Here is a 22,899-nt window from a genome sequence, read left to right on the forward strand (position 1 = left end):
TTCAGTTCATGAACATGGGATTGCTTTCCGTTTATGCATGATTTCTTTGGTTTCTTTCAGGAATGTTTGTAAGAGTAAAATACTACTTTTAAGCCTCTATTTTATTTGTGATTTAAGGGTACATAAAAGGTTGTCAGGTTCATGACTTCTTTTTATCTAGAAGTCACAAAATTATTTTTCAATGATTATTCTATAACAGACTTTTTAGCAGTGCTCTTTCCTAATTACTTTATCTAAACCACTAGCTTTTAAATTTTCTAAAATTTGACAGTTATTTTGATTTTTTTTCTCTTTAACTTTAATTATATTAAGAACATAATAATACATTATTTTTCTGACCTTGGGAAATGTGAGAGAACTCTCCTCTGACCATTTTCCCCAGTTTCAATTCCACCATTCAGCTCTCCTATCAAGTTTATTTTTCCAGATAAAGTTACAAATTTAGTTCCATTATTTGTTCAGGATTATGATAGCTTCAAGATTCTATTTTTTTTTCAAATACAGCAGAGCCATTGTGTTTAAATGGATTTTATTTTGCTGTGTTTATTGTATAGTCAATTCAAATGTGGTCACTATTGTTCTAGACACTTTGAAAGTATAAAAGATATATGTGTTTAGTGTACTCAGTTAGCCTTCAGTGACAGAGAAATGAGGCATGCACACAAAATAATGAGAAAGCAGTATAATAGTCATGATTATTAGTTACTGAAATAAAATTAATGAATGAGTTAACAAGTGTTATGGGATAATTATTTTGGCCTTATGAGATCACAAATTGTTTATTGAAGAAGTTATATTTGGAGGCCAACCTTTGACAAATTGGGGAAAAATTGAAAAAAAAAAAAAGCCATCCTCGGTAGGGAAAACAAGGAAGCAAATGCTTAAATAAAGGAATAAGTATTTGTCCTGGGAATAATATGCAGAGACCAACTTGATTCTAATGTGTAATTTATGTTGGAAACAATGTTGGTAATTTTTATATACACAGTTCAAACTCACGTTTCTAAAGGATTGGTACTTTCTTATGTAATCCCAAAATCATGTGGAGACTAAGGCTTTTGAGTGAGGTATGGACAAGTGAAAAGTTCTTTTAGGAACTTTAATCTGGCAGCATTGTGTCATTATAAATCTTCACTATACGATTGAAGATGAATGCTCGCCATTAAATGTATTGGTTAATTATGGGCCTTGAGAAAATGCTGCCCAGTATTCTTGTGGATATGTAGTCTGTTTGCATAAACATGGATGTGTATGGGTGGGTGGTAGTGTTGTGTAACACCACAGAACTCATTTTGTTTTGTGTCTTACATTTGGGCAGATTTATCAATATAATTCTCATTCCTGTAGTGTAAAAAGAAAATATTTTACAGTATTTATCTTATTTGCAAGCCTTTACAATAGAGAATATTATTGCTGTTTTCTAAGAAATGGGATGGCCTTTTGGGGTTTTTAAAAAAATATAAGCATACTGATTTTGGTCTTCTTGACTTCTTAAAATGTTTTATACTAGGTTTAGAATGTTAATATTTAGAAAAAAGAGAAGTTCATATTATTGTAAAGCCTTTAGCTGCCTGACTACAAAGCAGAATAATGTTGGACATTACTATATTAGCTCTTTATTGGAGAGTAAATTATGCTTTATTTGAAAAGTTTTGCCTAAGTGACCCTATTTCTCAGGCTAAGTAAAAAGGTAATAGCAGCCTTAACAGAAAGAAAAGAGTTTCTACTTCATTATGAGTAGTGTATGAATCATAAGAGAAAAATTGGAAAGCACTGGAAATATTTAGCTTTTCAGAGGTTTCGAAATATCAACCTTAAATGCTTTCGGGATCCAGTAAAGGCCAGAAAAGACAAGAAGTTGAAAGTTTCTTGGACTTCTTTTCTCACTTCATTAGTAATAGAAATAATGCTTCTCAAATTGAGATATTTATATAAAAACAACCTTTTAAAAATAGCATTCTACTATAAACTACAAGGATTTTGTTATGCTGTTTAGATATTTTCACATTAATTTGTTTTGAACTTAAAGATTTATTCTTACTTTTTACTTGTTATATGTAAGCTTTTGAACATCCTTGCTTAAAATGTAAAATTTCTTTATGCTGGGAAACAAAGCTACCATTAAACAGACATTTATGCTCCTTTAGACTTTGTTGAGACAGATTATAAGTACCTGCGGATTTTAGTTAATGTGCTGCATTGATTGGTATTGGTTAAATGTATGACCCTACAGGTAATATTTTTAAGCAGATAAAACTGTTTGGATGCTTTCCCAGGATGATGGGATTTCCCTCCAAGCGTATCTCTTCAACGAGGCTCCGAATATAATGGGTGTCATTAGCCTTGCAGAATGTGTCATCCGTAACTGAAGTTATGTTGTTAAACTGTAAAATAAAAGGGAAAAAGTGTTCAGATATCTGAAATCAGTCTGTCTATGCTGTGTAGTCGGATCTAAACGTATTTTATGTAAAGAGTGATTTTTATTTTTATTTATTTTTTTTACCTAAAATCTTAGTTCATGTCCATGGGTCATGCCTATAAGTTCTTTGGCTTCTACATTTCCTATACTATTCTTAACCTCCCCCTGTCTATTTTCTACCTACCATCTATGCTACTTTTTCTCCATACCTTTTTCACTTCTCTCCTCCTCCCACTCCCCTGTTGCTAACCTTCCATGTGATCTCCATTTCTGTGGTTCTGTTCCTGTTCTAGTGGTTTGCTTAGTTTGTTTTTGTTTTAGGTATGGTTGCTAATAATTGTGAATTTGTTGTCATTTTACTGATCATATTTTTATCTTCTTTTACTTAGATAAGTCCCTTTAACATTTCATGTGATAAGGGCTTAGTGATGATGAACTCCTTTAACTTGACTTTCTCTGGGAAGCACTTTATCTGACCTTCCATTCTAAATGATAGCTTTGCTGGATAGAGTCATCTTGGATGTAGGTCCTTGCCTTTCATGACTTTGAATGCTTCTTTCCAGCCTTTCCTTGCCTGTAAGGTTTCTTTTAAGAAATCAGCTGATAGTCTAATGGGCACTCCTTTATAGGTAACTGTCTCCTTTTCTCTTGCTGCTTTTAAGATTCTCCCTTTCTCTTTAATCTTGGGCAATGTAATTATGATGTGCCTTGGTGAGTTCCTCTTTGGGTCCAACTTCCTTGGGACTCTCTGAGCTTCCTGAACTTCCTGGAAGTCTATTTCCTTTGCCAGATTGGGGAAGTTCTCCTTCATTAGTTCAAATAAGTTTTCTCCTTCAAGTTCAAATAAGTTTTCAATTTCTTGTTCTTCTTCTTCTCCTTCTGGCACCCCTATGATTCAGATGTTGGAACGTTTAAAGATGTCCTAGAGGTTCCTAAGCCTCTCCTCACTTTTTTTGTTTCTTCATTCTTTTCTGGTTGAATGTTTATTTCTTCCTTTTGGTCCACACCATTGATTTGAGTCCCGGTGTCCTTTCCATCATTTTTGGTTTCCTGTTCATTTTCCTTTATTTCACTTAGCATAGCCTTCATTTCTTCATCTAATTTGTGACCATATTCAACCAACTGTGTGAGCATCCTGATTACTAGTGTTTTGAACTGTGTATCTGATAGGGTGGCTATCTCTTCATTGCTTAATAGTATTTTTTCTGGAGCTTTGATCTCTTCTTTCATTTTGGCCATTTTTTTTTTTTTTGCGCTAAAGAGTGATTTTTAAACTATTGTACAATACATACTGTATATCCTCGTGGTAAAAAAATCCTCTTTGTGCAGTCTGAGCCTTTCTTATTAAGATTTTTAATTTTTTTAGAGAGAGGGAGAAAAACATGGATTGGCTGCCTTCCATACCATACCTGGACTGGGGACCCAACCTGCAGCCCAGGCATGCACCCTGACTGGGAATTCAGCCAACTGAGCTACACTGACTGGGTCACAGCCTCTTTATTTTTAAGTCTATAGCATGCCTTTGGAAGAACAGACTACTTGCTATTACAGTAGCTGGAAAAAGTATCCTAGCCTAGTGTCAACTCAAAATCTTACTGTGTTCTTAAATATTCTTTAGAGAAGTTTAAAAAAACAAATAGGAATTTCTGTATGCTGAAAGATCAATTTTAGTTTTTTATTCCCTCCTCACTTTCCTTTACCTCAAGTTGATGTTGGACAATAAAATCAGTTGGAAAGTCTTCAAAAGGAAAAATCTACTGCTATTTGGACAAAGAAATATAAACCAGAGGTTTTAGTGTCCCCTAACTTCAAATCTGTGGGCCTGGTTAACTAGGAGATACTAACTGCACAGCTGGAGACAAACACCACCCTGAGAACAGATCTCAGAATTAGTAGTGCTGGTCCTTTCATTGTGTCCCAGCCAGAACTGGGGCTTGTGGGCAGGAGAATGCATTGGGCTCAATATTAGTACTTTCTGATAGGCAAAATTTACCTATGAATGTGAGTTTCCTAAATTGACCCTTAGTAATTTAAATTAAAGTCTGATAGTGTGAAAGGAGTGGTCATACCTGAAGATGAATTACACGTAGACTTTCTGGTAAATTAAGAGGCACAGATTCCAGTGCGTTGTGGTCCAAATAGAGGAAAGACAGGTTACTCAGTTTCTGTAAGGAAAAGGCACTTTTTTCAGTGAGGTCAGTGCATTTCTTCACAGGATTCAAATTACACACACATATATGTATACATGTATGTACATATAGATACTAATGTAGAGTCATCCATACTATTTATCTTTGCTATGATAGTATTTGGGCTTTGGGAATTTTTTGTTTTTCGTTTCACAAATGGTATATTTTGGTCCTTTGGGAAGGGTAGTAGAGCCCTGCTGCATTCCCACATTTTTGTCCATTTACATGATCTCTGAATACCCAGCTATGCCTGGCATGAGCCCTTATGCCAGCACTCACCACCCTTTGAGTTTGTCTTAGGAGTGGCTAATGAGGTCCCTGTGCAGGATTGAATTTGGATCCTGGTACTGCCATAACTTTTCTTGAACCTCTAGAACCTATTTCAGTTCCAATTTGTAGCAAAATGAATACTCTAAGGGATACATATACTTTTTAAGTACGATGTGTCTCAAAGCAATTTATTAAAGACTTTTTTAGGTAAAGATTTTCCCACCTAAGGGTTAGATGTTGGATTATTCTTCATGATCAGTAGCTATTATTATATAATATTTTATAATATGATTTCAATATGTACTTTCCTCTGACATTAACCTTCTTCCTTATATTTGATGTGCATCCTGTAGCAGAATTTGCTGATACATTTTTAGGATTAACTTGCTCATATGTTAATCCTTTCTTAAACATTCACCATATGGGACCCAAACTTATATCTTCCCCAGTAGGCCTCTACTAACATGGGTTAGAGTAACTTGATTTTACCAGTGGCTTTTACAGCATAAGCAAAACTGGGGAGAGTGCCTGAATTTATCATTTCCATGCCAACTTATCACGGATCCCTTCTGTAATGCACGTGTAAATCGAAAATATTCAAACATTCTTTTTGTGAAATGTTGATCATCTCCCGTAGGTCTTTAATATGCCAGTTACTCAAAGGCTTATCAGCTTGAATTATAGATCTTCAAATTACAGGGCTTTTGTTTATATATTTTTAAAGTGAGTTTAGCTTTTAAAAGTCTCCTAAGTCCCTTGAATTTTGCATAATTTTGATGTGTGTCTAGACTGTCCCTTAAATTTGAAAGAGGGTTCCTTAAATGTACACAGAAAAGAAAAATGGAATATTTTTGCATTTTCTGACATATTGTATGTTTATGGACACATTGCACATTGTGTGATGACCATAAACTTTGTAATAATGAATATTTGATATTTTTAGGTTCTTATCACAGTTACAAATTTTCCTTTTGAATGAGGTTTTCTATTGCCAACAGTAGTATGCATGATTACTCATCTTTTTATGTGGGATTCCTTCCAGGACTGGAATGAGTGTATCAGAATTATGAGTAATCCTGAGCTGAGGTGATTACTTCTTGTGCATTTAGAGACAACTTAGCTACCTACATCACAATAGATCACCTTCCCCTTTTCCTGTACATATGTTTTCCTGAATTACTAAATTAAGAAATGTATTTAATTTTCACTACATAATTTTGTTTTAGGTGCCATAAATGAAATTCAAAAGAAAGACTAACTACAGAATTTTATGATCTAATACATTTAAATATTAAAAGTAAAATTCAGTGTTTTACTTCAAGAACTTAATTTTTTTCTGGCATTGGTAGCTTACTAATATTTAAAGAAAAAGACAGGAAAACTCCCATTTTGTGGTTTTGTACAGTCTTGGTTCCATGAGGGTGTGAACCATGTCTGTATAAATAAATATTTGCTGTGTAAACAATTTAAAAAGATGGGATATGAAGTAGTCCATGAAACAAGATAAAGGTTATATAATTTTGTGAGGTACAGGCATAAACTAGACAGAAGGAGCCTAACAGTATGGCTCTTACTATGTAAAGAATTCATTTATTAAATTAAAATAGTCTTAAAACATAAAACCAATTACTAGACCAGATTTTCTCTTTCCTTTATTATCATTGGCTGTATAAAACTGATAACTGTGTTCAGTCATAGTATAAAATACTTACTTTGAATGTATTTGCTTTGATTCCTCTACTCTTGATTTTGTTGTATTTTGCATTAAATAAAATTAGCTTGGGAGGAAGAACTGGAAGTTTCAGTAGTTGATTTTCAGCTAGTGTAAGTTCTTCTAACAGAGAAAGTTTTGAAAAAGTACTGTCTTCTATATCTTCAATCAAATTTCCCGTAAAATCAAGTCTTCTTAAATTAGCTTAAAGGGAAAATACAGAGAAATACAGAAAATATACAGAAATAAGAAGTTAAAAATCTCATTTGTGTACATTTGATTGAATAGAATCATGTGAATTATTTTTGGAGTTTTTGTTGGCTTGTTGCATTGTCATTGTGCATATGTTCTCTTAATCTTTCTAGGACTTACTACTTAACAGACAAAAAATTCGCTAAAGTGATGCAGACTAATTCAGTGTATGATTTTCTCTCTTAGAAGTTCATGTGTATGTGTATGTGTATATTGCGTGTCTGGGACAATTAGGAAATTTAGTTGCTTCTCATTAATTGAGTCAGTCATGTATAAAATTGCTCTAAACATTGAATTAGTAAATATGGAACCATTACTCCTTGGGGACATACAGGACTAGGTTCCTTCAAGCTTCTGGTTATAGTCATCAGCTAATCAGTACATACTTTTATGTGTGATTCTTTTTAAAGACATCTTATCTAGTATATATTGTTCATTAACTTTGAGCTCAACAGCCATTAGCAGTGTAACTCACATTGAATGAAAATTACCTAACATGTATTTTCTACATAATGCACATCACAGCCTTCTTGCATTTAGGAACAGTAGGCAGCATTTCAGCATTCTACTTGGGGGCCATTTTAAACAACAAAAAGCATGAAAATGTGAAAGATATGGCATTAAGTAGACTGAAAAGGACTGTTGACAGTATAAAAGCAGAAAGAAAAGCTTAGAGCATTGCCTTGTTTGTCCTTGATTCGGTAACTCAATCTTTTTTTTTTTTTTGCCACTGTGTATATGTCTAGAAATGACTGGGAAAGTACTGCAAATATTGATATGGGGTTTACAAATAAGTTTTAGCAAGTAGATGAGTTTGAAAATATGGAACCTACAAACAATGAGGAACAACTATACTTCAGCCAGTAGGGGCTTCTAGAGGCAGCGTGAATTCAGTACAGTTAATCTTATAAAAGTATAGTGGGGTGATAGTACATTTCTTAGTGTGATTTTCTTCAGAAGCACTTGACAACATAGGAATTGAGAATATGAGGGATTAGTGATTCAGGACTGGGACTAGGCACTGCAAACATGGGGGATTTACTGTGCTCTTGGAGGTACCCAAGTGGCAAGGTTTTATAAGGTTTGATAGGACGGCAGAAGTCCAAGATTTTATATGACTCAGGAGGGACGCTAGTTCCAATCATACTAAAATCATCTGAGGAGCCTGTATCAGTATTTTTTCAATGTTTCCCCAGATATTTTTATTCATGCAGCCACATTTAAGAACCGTGAGTTAAATTAAAGTAAGGAAAAACAGTCTCGGTGCTTTTATACTGAAGCTAGAAAATAAGACATTTTATTGGAGAAGCATCCTGATTATGTTGGGTCAACTGACTGGCTGAGGCAAATGAATCTTGAACTACTGGGGTTGAGAAGACATTGTTAGCCTATAAGTTAAATGACTAAGACACCAAAGTGACCAGTGAAGAAAGATGACAGAGGAGATCTGGATGGAAAAGAGATTCACTAACAAATCAGTGGGTTTTTGTGCAATGTGGTAGGTACGTAAATAGGACAATAATGACTACCCTTGATGTGATAGGCCACAAGTATCTAGAATCTTGGGTTTATATGAGTTAAATACTAACATGTGTTAATACTAATATCTTATTTAAAAGTAACTTACGGATTTCCGCAAAGTCTTTGGCAGTCAGCTTTTTAATTTTGTTGAATCGTGCATAAAGATAGGCTGATTCCTTTGGCAAGGGTGGTACAACATCAATGTCAACTTCTTCACAGTATACAGAGCCACTTAAACAAACACACAACAGGCACGTGGGCATTTCTAATTGGGGAAAAAAATCACAAAAGTATAAACAGTTTAAAAATATTTGGCCCCTTCTAGTGAAATTATTGCTATTATGAATTTACTGATTAGAAAAGATTTTACAGAATTATAGGTGATAAGAAAGATACTATGGTTATGATAGCTAGAGACCTGTACTGTAAGTGATAATTCATATTTTTGATTCTGTGATTCAGTCTCTTTTATTCTCTGCTTTATTATTGATCCTTTAATTGTTGCATTGATCAACAATTGTATTTCCTCATTTGAATACCAAACAATTTGAAAAGCAGGACTTAAGGTAAACATGAGCTTGACTTATTACTTGGTGTGGCACAAACACATTTCATATTGGTGACAGCTAAGGAGTTTAGAAACTACTAATTAGATAAGCAAACTATTAATTTGAAAGTTAGAGTCATTGTAAGCACTGTAGGGATTCCATTCACTCTACCATCATTGTTGCATTACTTGTCATGCCTCTTTCGTCTCTTTTTACTTCGAACAGCTTATTAGTCTTTATTTTTCATACCTTTTACTTTTTGGAAAATTTTTAATGTTTTTTAAAATTATTTTAGGGCATATATTTTACGGAAGGTCTTTTAATTAGGGTTTGTAGAGGGTCCCCATTTTTGTCAGGAATACCAGGGAATGATACAGGATCCTCATTGCCATGAATCAAGGAGCATGTGGTATTTATTTGACCCATTCCTGACAATACTGTCTTTGGTCACTTGGTTCATTTGGTGTCCACCATTTTTCTCACTCTGTAAAGTAAATATTTTTCACTTTGTAATTAATATCTTTCAGAGGAGTACTTTGATGTTATTAAACATCCTCCCACTGGTTTTTTATCCATTGATTCTTACACAAATTATTTATCACTAGGATAGTTGTCAAATAATGATTTTCTAATTCCATCATTCTTTCTACACTTGTTACTTGGCATTCTGGTGTAAGGTGGAACATTCTCTTCTAATTAATTAGTTACTTAATTTTATTATGAACTTATGAATTCCTTATCCTGGAGGTCATAACACATTACCATCACATTTATTTTTATAATCAAATTGTGACGGATTAGCCAGAAAGGGCTCTTTTAAGCTCTTAATCCTACCACAGCTTTTTTGTGATTATATGACATACAAATAATTGCACATATTTGTTTAATTTATTTTTTTTGACATAAGTATATACCCATGAAATCATTACCACAATCAAGATAATTAACATATCCATCACCCCCAAAACTTTCTCAGGCCATTTCGTAATCTCTCCCTTCCAATCTTATATCAAGAGACTAATTTTTTATATATTCTTGTCTGGCTTCTTTCACTCTGTATAGTTACTGTGAGAGTCATCTGTTGTTGCTTGTATCAGTAGTACATTCTCTTTTGTTACTGAGTAGTATTCCTGGTCAGTATACACAATTTATAATCATCTCTTCAGGACATTTCAGTTGTTTCCAGTTTTGGGCTATTTTAAAGAAAGTGGCTAAAAACAATTATGTACAAGTTGTGTGGACTTAGTGCATTAGTTTTCTTGGTTAAGTACCTAAGAATAGAATGCCTTGGTAGGTGAGGTGTATGTTTACTTTTTGAAGAAAGTCCCAAACTATTTTCCAAAGTGGTTTTGCCATTTTACATTCCTGTCAGCATTGCATGAGAGTTTGTTCCATTGCTGTACATCCTCACCAGCATTTTGGTATGGTTGGACTTTTTATTTTAGCCATTTAGGAAAGGAATGTGGTGGTATCTCATGTTTTAATTAGCATTTCTCTAGCGACTAATGATGCTGAGCATCTATTTTTTTGTTTATTTTTTTTTATAGTTTCCTAACCAAGCATCTGTTTATATACTATTTGTCATCCATGTATTTTCTTTGATGAAGTGTCTGTTCATTTCTTTGGCTATTTTTAAATGATTTATTTTTCTATTATTATTATTATTGAATTATAAGAGTATGTATTATGGATATGTCATTTATCAGATTTATGTTTTGTAAGTTTTTTCCTCCAATCTGTGGCTTGTCTTCTTATTTGTATCAATGTCTTTTGAAGAGCAACCATTTTTAATTTTAATGAAGAACAGTAGATTCCTCTGTAATTCATATATGTGTTGTATTTAAGAAATCTTTGCCAAACATTAAGTTTTTATCCTGTTTTTTTTGAAAGGTTGTATAGTTTAGACTCTTTATATTGAGGTATAGGGTTAATTTTGAGTTAATTTTTATGTGTGGTGTAAGGAAGGGCTAAAGTTTTCTTTTTTTCTTTTTCTAAAAGTATCTGGCTCTTTCAGCACCATTTTTTTGATAAGGTCATCTTTTCTCCTCTGAATTGGCACCATTGTACACAATCAGTTTACCATATCATCTTTTCTCCTCTGAATTGGCACCATTGTACACAATCAGTTTACCATATTGTTTGTGTATTTCTAGACTCTGTTCCATTGGTTTGTTTATTTATTTTTATGCTAATACCACAGTATCTTAATTCCTAAAGCTTTATATTAGTGTTGATATTAGGTTGTATAAGTCCTCCAACTTTATTCTTCTTCAATGTTGTAATGACTGCTCTAGGTTCTTTGCATTCCCACATAAATTTTAGAATACCTGTTAATATTTTAAAAAGAAATCCTAAAAAAAAAACCCCAGAAAAGAAAGCCCATTGGGATTTTAACTGTAATTACATTGAATCTACAGGTAAATTTGAGAAAAATTGCTGTCTTAACAATACTGAGTTTCCTGGTCATTGAACATAATATATCTACCCATATGTTTAGTCATTTTAAATTTCTTTCAGCATTTTTGCCTAGACTATAGTGAACAGGTCTTATATATCTTTAATAAATTTATACCTATGTATTTTTTATATTTTGAAAAATTATTAAAAAGTTAAAAGTCGCCATTATTCTTTGGGAACTTCCTGATTTTCTGGCTTGGTAAGATGTCCCAGACCAATCTTTCCTTTTCCCTGCCCCAAGCCTGAAATCAGCTATTTCTTCAGAGGACTGGTTACTTTTAACAGAGAATGGCACTTAGAAACCAGGATTCGGATGTAGATATTCTCCTTGCTACCAGAATCTCACTGCTTTTAGGCTTTTCCAGTAGAGAAAGCTAGGAAATATATTCATGTATATTTGTCTCTGTTCCCACATGTAATAATACACATACATACACACATGTGTATGTATACTCTCTGTATATGCATATACACATACATACATATATACGAGGTCTGTCCAGAAAGTATCAGTCACTAGAAATATAGAGACATTTATTGAAGAAGATACAAGATAAAAGAAACATTGTGCATAGGACAATGATGCCTCAGTCCCCTTCAGAGTAGGCACCTTGAAACCTCACATAGTTCTAGTGTCTCTTCCACTGTTCAAAACACTCTGCAGAATCCTTTGTTGTTAATTGCCATCAGCTGCCTTGTCATATTTTCCTGAATCTCATCAATGGTCTGAAATCTCTTTCCTTTTGAAAATGATTTTAGTTTTAGGAAAAGACTGAAGTTGCAGGGTGCAAATTCTGGGCTATTGGGGGGCTGAGTCACCAGGGTGGTTTGATGTTTTGCTGAAAAACTCTGTGTGAAACGTGATGCATGAGCAGGCACATTGTGTGTGATGAAGCTGCCAATCACCAGTTTCCCATAGGTGTGGCGATTTTGATTGTACTCCATCACTCAACCAAAGAAGAACATTGGGGTAGTACTCCTTATTAATTGTGTGGCCTGGAGGCGTATGCTTGTGATGGACAATACCTTCCCAATCAAAAAACACAGTTAACATGGTCTTGATCTTGCTGTGATTTTGCTGTGACTTTGCCGTGCCTTCTGAGGGCATGGAGAACCAGGAGACTTCAATTGGGATGACTGGGCCTTTGTTTGCCAGTAATAGCTGTAGACCCACCATTCATCTCTAGTTATGACCTTCTTGAGGTAATCTGGTTCATTGATAGCAGTTTGAATCAAGTCGTTAGCACTGCAGCACGATGTTCCTTCTGCTCTGGTAGCAAAAGCCAAAGAACAGATTTTACCACAACACGTTTCATGCCAAGATCCTGCATCATAAATGTTGGATCCACTAGTTTTTAGAATCTCCAGATCATTTTTAAGTTCTTGCACTGTCCACCAATCTTGGTTGATTATAGCCAGTACATATTCAATATTATCAGGTGTTCTGTTTGTTGCAGGCCTTCCAGAATGTGGATCACTTTCAACAGCTTCTCAACCATCTTTGAAACATTTGTGCCACACTTTTATTTGCACTGCACTCACTGCATTGTCCCCGAAAGTCTTCTGAATCATCCAAGTAGTTTGTGTGGAGTACTATTAAGCTTAACATAAAATTGAATGCAGATTCATTGCTCTACTTGCTCAGTCATTTTGAATGCAATGGCCACACAGTACAGATGCTCACTCAATGGTTTCTACCGCCTCCACTGACTAGTAGAGTGTAGTCATCATTGGTCACTCATGCACTTTCCAGTTTATTCTCCTTGGTTTCTAGGTTACATCAGTGTCATGCAAACCATTTTCATTATATTAACAATGGCTGGACTTTTTCCAGACAGACCTTTAATATATACGCACACACACCATATACACATAAAAACAACATACGCATATATATACAACCTATACATGCTCTCACAGAGAGACAAACACATCTATATCTGTTTCTGTATCTCTGTATGCAAGCCATAAATTGATGCTAATATCTTCCATTCCAGTTTAGCTCCACAGTGTTCATTCCAACCTTCTCCCTTTTCATAATTGTAGCAGCCTCTCTGACAGAAACCTAGCTCTCATTTTCCACAGTGTGTTTGCTTCACATTATTCAGTCCTAGGACAGGCATTAAGTAGTTTCCTTATTGCTACAAATCCATTCACTGGAATTTTAGTGTTTATTCACTGTTTTTATTTTAGCCCAAAGGTATACTGTCAAAATACTGAATTTAAGGTTGACTTGGATTAGATTTTCTCCCATTTGACCTGTAGGTTACTAGTCTTAGTTTTTTAATACACTTCTTGAGTATTTTTTTCTTTTTTTAAAGATTTTATTTATTTTTTTAGAGAGAGAGGGAACAGAAGGTGAGAAACATTAATCAATCAGTGGGCTCTCTCGCACATCCCCAACTGGGTACCTGGCCCACAACCCAGGCATGTGCCCTGACTGGGAATCGAAACTGGTGACCCTTTGGTTCTCAGATTGGCACTCAATCCATTGAGCTATACCAGCCAGGGCAACAAGTGAACTGATGCCTGTATATGTTCTTATATCCCCTTCTTTGTGAGACGAAAGGCAGCATACTGTAGGTACAATTTTTCTGTGTATTTTCATATAACACATTCTGGAAATCATTTCATGTTACTTCATTGAGATCTTCCTCATTTCTTTTTACAACTGCATAGTATTTTTTGTGTGTGAATATACCATACTTTATTCAAACAATATTCAATATATGGGCAAGTAGATTGTTGCCAGTATTTTGCAATTGCAAGTAATGCTTCAATGATTTTGCATATGAGTTTACTTTCAGAGATTTATCTTTAGGATACATTCCTAGAAGTTGATTATTATGTCACAGAGTAAATGCATATTTGGTTTTATTTAGGTATTGCCGAATTCCTGTCCAAAAGTGTAGTGCCCATTAACATTCTCACCAGCAATGTTTGAGGTTGTCTTATACCCTATACCCTTGTCAATAAAATAATAATACTATATTGTGACACTTTTAATTTTTCTGAATCAGATAGGTTAAAAGTGGCATTTCAGTGTAATTTTAAGTTGTGTTTCTTTTTGTGTGAGATTGAACATCTTTTCATATGTTTAAGGGTCATTTTTTAAATCAGTGAATTATATGTACATCTCTTTTGACTGTTATTTCAATGGGCTTTCGGTTCATTTCTTTTTCCTAGAATTTTTACTTTTTATTTATTTAATTTTAAAGATTTTTATTTATTTATTTTTAGAGAGGGAAGGGAGGGAGAAAGAGAAATATCAATGTGCGGTTGTTGGGGGCCGTGGCCTGCAACCCAGGCATGTGCCCTGACTGGGAATCGAACCTGTGATGCTTTGGTTCGAAGCCCGTGCTCCATCCACTGAGCTGCGCCAGCCAGGGCTGGATTTTTACTTTTTATATAAATTAGAGGTATTAACTCTTTTTCTATTTTAATCCTCACCCATGGACATGCTTATTGATTTTTGAGAGAGGGGGCGGGAGGTAGACAGAGAGAGAGAGAGAAACACAGATGTGAGAGAGAAACATCTGTTGGTTGCCTCTCATACTCTCTCTGACCAGGAACTGAACCAGCAACATAGCATGTGCCTGGATCAGGAATCAAACCTTTGACCTATCTATCGGTCTATGGGACAATGCTCCAACCACTGAGCCACCACACTGGACAGGGCGAGATATTAACTCTTTATTAATGATATAAGTTACAAATATTTTTATCAATTTTCAGTTGTTTTTGATTTCATTTGTGATGGTTTTTTGCTATGCAAAATTCTGTTTTATGGAGTTGACGTCATTGATCTTTTGTATTATTGTTTCTGGATTTGGAAGCAACTTACACCCAAGTTATTTTCTAGTATTTGTATGGTTTCACTTTTTAAATTTAGATTCAAATTTATTTACTTTTTAAAGTTTTATTTGTATATTTTTGAGAGAGGGTAAGGGAGGGAGAAAGAGAGGCAGGGAGAAACATCAATGTGTGGTTGCCTCTCATGCTCCCCTGACTGGGGACCTGGTGCTGCAACCCAGGCATGTGCCCTGACTAGGAATAGAACTGGTGACTCCCTTTGGTTCACAGGCTGGCACTCATTTCACTTAGCCACACCAGCCAGGGCTAGACCTGACTTTATTTGGAGTTTAATTTTTGGTGTAAGATATAGATCTAATTGTAGCCCTTTTCAGTTGGCCACTCAGTTGTCCAAGAACCATAAAAAAAATTACCTTTGTTTCAGTGATTTTAGATGCTGACTTTATCATATACTAAATTTCTACTTGTATTTCTGTCTGTTTCTGGGCTTTCTATTTTGTCATGTACTGGTATCATGCTTTTTCAGACTAGAATATTTTTAAGTTGTGTTCTATTGTGTGTGGTACATCTGGGTCCCACATATACCTATCATTTTTCAGTGTTTCCCTGGCGATTCATGCAGGTTGATTTTTCTGTATGATTTTAAGATTATCAGCCTTACCAGATTTTTAAAGAAGTTTATTGTTACAAATTTAGAGATAGCTGACATCTTTATGATATTGAGTCATTTTATCCAAGTGCCAAGGATGCCTTTACACTTTTTCAAATCTACTTTTACTTTGATACTTTTCAGGTTTCTTAAGATGTATTATCTGTTTTGGTTCATTTTAATTTTATTGTAGCAATATAGAAATTAGTGTGTGACTTTTTTTTCATGTCATGTGAAGTAATGTTCTGTAATAGAACAAGAATAAATCAGGTAGGACTATTGAGTAGCACCCTGTAGTTTAAGTTTTCTATTCTCTTCATTGAAATGTACATTATAATTATTTTTGTACAGTCATGTACCACCTAATGACTTTTTGGTCAGTGGTGGATTACATATACAATGGTAGTTTATAAGATTATAATGGTGCTGAAAAACTTCTATTATCTAATGAAGTTGTAGCCTTCGTAATGTCATAACACAGTACGTTACACATTTGTGGCAATGCTAGTGTATCTAAATTTACTGAACTACTAGTATAAAAGTGTAATTGACACAATTATGTTCATACTTGATTATTATCACTAATTAGTATGTCACTGATTTATGTGTTAACTATACTATATGGTTTTTTAAAATATATTTTACTGATTATGCTATTACAGTTGTTCCATTTTAGCCCTTATTCCCCTCCCCCTGCACTCCCCTCTCATCCCCTTCCCCCTGCCTTAGTTCATGTCCATGGTTTATACATGTAAGTTCTTTGGATGATCCATTTCCTATACTATTCTTCACCTCCCCCTCTCTATTTTCTACCTACCATTTATGCTTCTTATTCCCTGTACCTTTTCCTTCATTCTTCCCCCTCCTCCTCCCCACTGATAACCCTCCATGTGATCTCCATTTCTGTGATTCTCTTCCTGCTCTAGTTGTTTGCTTAGGTGTTTTATATTGTTTGTTTGTTTGTTTTAGGTTCAGTTGTGGGAATTTGTGAGTTTGTTGTCATTTGACTATAGTTTTGTTCATCGTCTTCTTCTTAGATAAGTCCCTTTAACATTTCATATAATACAGACTTGGTAATGATAAACTCATTTAACTTGACCTTCTCGGGAAAGCACTTTATCTGCCCTTCCATTCCAAATGATAGCTTTGCTGGGTTGAGTCATCTTGGATGTAGGTCCTTCCCTTTCATGACTTTGAATAATTCTTTCCAGCCCCTTCTTGCCTGAAAGGTTTCTTTTCAGAAATCAGCTGACAGTCTTAGGTGCACTCCTTTGTAGGTAACTGTCTCCTTTTCTCTTGCTGTTTTTAAGATTCTCTCCTTATCTTGAATCTTGGATAATGTAATTATGATATGCCTTGGCGTGTGCTTCCTTGCATCCAACTATTTGGGGACTCTCTGAGCTTCCTGAACTTCCTGAACTTGGAAATCTATTTCCTTTGCCAAATTGGGAAAGCTCTCCTTCGTTATTTTTTCAACTAAGTTTTTCATTTCTTACTCTTTCTTCCTTCTCCTTCTAGTGTCCCTGTGATTCAGATGTTGGAGTATTTAAAGTTGTCTGAGAGGTTCCTAAGCTTCTCCTCATTGTTTTGAATTTTTGTTTCTTCATTCCCTTCTGGTCAAATGTTTATTTATTCCTTCTTGTCCAGGCTGCTGATGTAAGTCTGTTTCCTTCCCTTCACTGATGGTTCCCTGTACATTTTCCTTCATTTCATTTTTCATTGCATTCACTTTTTCCTCTATTTTGAGACCATACTCAACCTGTGAGCATCCCGATTACCATTGTTTTGAACTCTGCATCTCACACATTGGCTATCTCTTCATTGCTTAGTGGTATTTTTTTCTGGAGCTTTGATCTGTTGTTTCATTTGGGCCATAATTTTTTGTCTCAGTGCTCCTGTTATGTTGTAAGGGGCAGAGCCTTAGGCATTTGCCAGGACAGGGCATCCCACCTCACTGCATTGTGGTGCTGTGGGGGAGGCATCAGAGAGGGAACAATGCAGCTTGCTCAGCTCTCAGCGGCTTTCAGTTACTTCCCCTGCTACCCACAAGCAAATTGGGCCTTTCTGGTGCTGATTCCTGGGTGGGTGGGTTTGTGGGTCTCTCAAATGAACTCTCCTGTGAGGCTGCGAGTTTCTCCCACCCCCACAATCCCCACAGGTTTTTTCAGTCAGAGGTTTTGAGGCTATATTTCGCCATATCAGAACCCTGGGTTGTATGGTCTGCCTTGCTCCCCAGTGTTCCTCTTGGTTTATCTGCATGCAAATGTGGGACCACTCGGTCCTCCAGCTGCTGCCTTGCTGAAAATCCTCTCCACCCTGGCTGCTCTTCTCTGCTCCTCCTACCTGTCTGGATGAATGTTTCTTTTTTAACTCCTTGGTTGTTGGACTTACATACAGTTCAATTCCTGGCAGTTCTGGTTGTTTTTTGTTTTTAAATTTGTTGTTTTTTTTTTTTTTTGGTTGAGAGAAGAGGCAAAGTGTATCTAGCCACGCCTCCATCTTGGTCGGAAGTTACACTATACTTTTTATCATTATTTTAGAGTATACATATTCTTTATCCTTATTTTAAAAATGTTTACTATAAAATAGCATGCTATGTTACATTGGCATTAGCTTCATACATCTTGTGTTTACTGGGTCTCTTGGTTGTATTATTTCTCTTGTCCTTGATTTAATGTTGTGTTGTTTTATCCAGTAACATACTGTATCAACTTGTAGCCTAGGTGCAATAGGCTAACCATAGGTATGTAGTAGACTATACCATCTAGATTTGTGTGAGTACACTCTGTTATTTGCACAACAAAATCACCTAATGTTGCATTTCTCAGAATGTATCTCTATCATTAAGCAACATTGGGTATATACAGATGTTCCTCAAGTTAATAATGGAGTCACATCCTGATTAACCAAAACTTGAAAATATTGTAAGTTGAAAATGCATTTATTATGCCTAATACATTGAAGATCTTAGCCTAGCCAGTTTCTACTGAATGAATATTGCTTTTTCACCATCATAAAGTTGAAAAGTGTATGTCCAACCATTGTAAGTTGGGGACAGTCTGTGTAGCTATCTCTCCCTCATCTGTGAGTTTCTTGAAGGGAAGAATTATGTTTTATTTACATTTCCTCAGGCTGTCATAGTACATATGCTTCTCAACTTAATATGGGGTTACTTCCAGTAAACCCATCATAAGGTGAAAATATGGTCCGTTGCCTTAGCTTGGTGGCTCAGTTGATTGGAATGTCATCCCATGCACCAAAAGGTTGCAGGTTTGATTCCCAGTCAGGGTGCATGCATAGGTTGCAATAGTTTCTCTCTCATAGCGTAGCCTACCTTAAACATGCTCAGAACACTTATAGTAGCCTACAATTGGGCAAAATTATCTAACACAAAGCCTATTTTACAATTAAGTGTTGAATATCTCACGTAATTTATTATGCATGTCACTTTGGAGCCATCATAAAGTTGAAAACTCAAGTCACAATTTCAAAAGACTGAGTTTGAAAATTATCAGTTTTTAATAATTGTTTATTGAATTGATTTTATGTAGACAGAAAGACATACTTTGTAGGAGCTAAACCTGGATTAAGCTTTGGTTGTTCTTGTGTGTTCCTATTCCATGTTTCTCATAAAGTGAAATGGGAAATAATGTGCACACCTAATATACCTATTTTACTTTATGGTTGGAGATGGAATTCTGTTTGGGTTTACTGTACAGAGGCAATTTTTGATTACTATAAAGAATATAGTTCTATTGTACGCTGTTTTTTAAAGGTCCTTTTAAAGCCCTAGTTCATGTGGTTTAATGAGTTGAGCCACTGGGACCAAAGGGTTGCTGACTCAATTCTCAGTTAGGGTAAGTGCCTTGGTTGTGGGCCAGGTCCCCAGCTGGGGGTGTGCGAGAGGTAACTGATTGATGTTTCTCTTGCACATCGTTGTTTTTCTCTCTCTTTCTTCCTCCCTTCCCTTTTCTCTAAAAAAATAAAATAAATAAAATCTTTATAAAATTAAATAATAGTTATTCATACTTACCATCATTTTCTTTCTTGGAGGGTAATGATGTTAAACTCTCATCTTTTTGTAAATGAAGACTTTTCTCATCAGGTACTATTATAGATTCTCTTTCCTATTAGAAATATAAAAATATATCATCAGGTGTGATAAAATCTAATATTGACTGTAAAAAAGAAATCGTGGACATCTATTTTTCCATAGTCATAGTTAATGGCATTTCTTTTATGTTTTATTAGGATTGTATGTATTAAATTATTAAGTAGTGTAAATATTTGTTTAGCTTGCTTTTCCTTTATATTGTGGGCTTCTTGAGCAGAAGAACCAGGCCTTTTTTTATTTTTACATCTCCAAAAGCCAAACTCCATACTTCCTAAATGTTGAACATACTGAAATTCCAAATGGGAACTAAGAGAGAATTCTCTGACTTGGAATTAAAGTTTTTTTGAGGTAAAACCTAGAATGAAGATAGTGTCTTAAGATTATTATGTAAAGTAGCTCTTTTAATTATTCTTTATGGTTTTTATTCAAACTGAGTTTCTGATATATTCTGCCATGTGGAACAGAACTAAAGCACCAGTCATGTCATGTGTAAAGCACTGAGTAAGTTCTTTTTGTCTCTTCTGGAAGTGACCCTTAATTATCCACCTGCCTCCCTTAGGCCCTGGCCCTTGGAGTCCTTTTATTCCGGCCTACCCACCACACTCAGACCACTGGTCCAGGCTATTAGCTTTAGGAGAACTCAGGTCTTTATCATTTACTCTGTCTTTCATATTCTGGGAGAGAACATAATCTGCCATTAGGCTAAAGTATATTATGTGGGGCCCTTTGGAAGCATTTTCCACCTTCAGTCTGTCTTAACTCCTTCATTCTCTTGTGTGTGTTCTGGTTGATCAGTCCCTTCCACTTCGTGTTTGTATATTAAGTGCAATGGAATTCTGCTCCACTTCATTTATATTAAGATGGACTTGTAAAGAAAGCAACATGAAGAAATGAAACAATTTCTTTGATTTACTACATTTTTGGGACCAGGAAATTTTAAAAGTATTTTTCTATCTGATTGATAGTTTCAAATCATCCATGTGAACCAGTATCTTATTATGATGGGCCCTTTTTTTTGAAGCTATGACTAGTGATACCTATTTTTTTTGTCTTAGTGTTGGACAAGAATAATACTAGCATATTAACTAACTTCATTGAATGAAAATGTGATGTTAACATTTGCTCATCTGTGAGAGAGAGAGAGAGAAAGAAAAAGAAAGAGAGGGAGGGAGAGAGGGAGAAAGAAAGAGAAAGGAAGAAAAGGAAGGAAGGAGGGAAGGAAGGAAGGGAGGAAGGAGGGAAGGAAGGAGAGAGAGAGAGAAAGAAAGAAAGAGAGAGAGAAAGAGGGAAAGGAAGGAAGGAAGGAACGAACGAAAGGGAGAAAGAGATGGGGGAGGGGAGGGGGAGATGGAGAGGGACAGGGAGAGAGAGGAGGAGGGAGAAAGAAAGAAGAGAGGGCAAGAGGGAGGGAGGGAGGGAGAAGCAACTATAACTGATCATTCTTAAAATCTTTGCCATCTTATTTATAGTGGAGAAGAACTTTGAAAAAATTGACATTGTTAGATATTTGGCTGCATTTCTTATTTGTGTGTGTGTGTGTGTGTGTGTGTGTGCGCGCGCGTGCAAGCAAGCGCCACTATAGGCAGGGGAAAGATACGTGCTATATTAACATTTTCCGTACCCAGCAGTGTGCCAAGAAAACCACAAGTAGTTACTTAACCCATACAAGTGGAGTATGAAAGATGTGATAGAGTATTAATTTAATGAAAGTTAACATTTACTTGGTACAAACTGATAGAGTCTCAATTGTTGATGCTGACTTAAAAAGAAAGCCCCATATCAAGTAGTTTTTCTCTTTTTGGTACTGTAAGTAGTTGACATATATAAATTATTGTGAATACTATATATACTAAAGTAGTGATACTCTTCTACTTATTTTCTTGAACCATTCTTCTTAAAATAATAGACCTTAAACTTGTAGTCCATCTTTATTTCCCCAAATACACATCTCCTATTTTATTTTGAGATAATATAATATTTAAATATAGAGCATCGGATAATGCTAATACTTAATATATAAATTTCAATTGGTCAGGGACCACCTTAAAGTTTAGTTTTCCTTAAATTTTGTGTTAGTTGCTGTAGATACTGTTTGGTTACCATCGGTATTATTTAATAATCTGAGAGACATGCATACTTGAAAAATACAATCTCAGGGATACTTATTTTGAATTACTTTGAATTGCTAAAAGTGCTTTTTCTTTCCTGTTACGTTATGAGACACATTCAGAAAAAAACAAAAGCATGCAGTTAAATGGGCTAGACTATTTTTTAAAAGTTAAAGTTAGAGTAGAAATAAGGTACCTTGATATTTTTTCCATCCAAGTATTGATCCTTATAATCTTGGGTAGGTAAGATTTCTTCAACATTATCTGTTCCATAATCAAAGATGATACGTGAGTTCTGCTGAGTTGGTGGTGCTGGCTTTGTTAGAGGCACAAACAGCAACAGAAGTGTAGACTGAAGAATCTTCATTTTAACAAAAATTAAGGTGACTGGAAGTTAATAAGATAGTAATGGCCTGCTGATTGTAGAACAGTACTCCTTTTTCCCTGAAAGTAAAAATGCAGACCATCGAAGCAATGTTTAAAAGCTTAGAGGACTTTTTGGCAGGGTGTACGCAGTAGGGGCCAGAGAACAAATATTTAACCCTTAGTGATTAGATGCTAAAAGTTTTTGTGTCAGTGGTATTCTGAAAAACACTTTCAGAAAATGGTTTTATGTCTTTTCTATCAAGAAAATCCAAGCAATGTTGATAATTTCAGTTTCTTAATAATTATATGCTATGAACAAAAGTACTTTTATGGGCTTGAAATCTTAGGATACCTGTAGTATAAATAGTTAAAATGAAAACCCAAGATCCTGTCTCCTGTGAATTTAAAATATCATATTTCAACTTTGCTGTTTTATAAGAACTCTTGATTTGTATTAGTATAAACAAAACAAGTTTCAAGAA

At 35.1% G+C, this 22,899-nt stretch overlaps 2 protein-coding genes across 3 annotated transcripts in view; one reads left to right on the forward strand and one right to left on the reverse strand.

Annotated features, from left to right (window-relative positions):
• Positions 1-22,899, forward strand: part of LOC114512850 (centromere protein P) — a 284,496-nt gene that overhangs the window by 54,576 nt on the left and 207,021 nt on the right. The window lies entirely within an intron of this gene.
• On the reverse strand, positions 513-22,583 carry OGN (osteoglycin). Its single transcript, XM_028531983.2, has 6 exons — positions 22,248-22,583; positions 19,863-19,956; positions 8,469-8,627; positions 6,591-6,793; positions 4,489-4,584; positions 513-2,384 (listed from the first exon to the last, which is right to left on the reverse strand). Exons 1-6 carry the CDS (start codon positions 22,416-22,418, stop codon positions 2,214-2,216), a joined length of 894 nt encoding a protein of 297 aa, XP_028387784.1. The 5' UTR covers positions 22,419-22,583; the 3' UTR covers positions 513-2,213.

The sequence above is a fragment of the Phyllostomus discolor genome, chromosome 2, assembly GCF_004126475.2.
Source record: "Phyllostomus discolor isolate MPI-MPIP mPhyDis1 chromosome 2, mPhyDis1.pri.v3, whole genome shotgun sequence".
In the NCBI taxonomy this organism is placed as follows: domain Eukaryota; kingdom Metazoa; phylum Chordata; class Mammalia; order Chiroptera; family Phyllostomidae; genus Phyllostomus; species Phyllostomus discolor.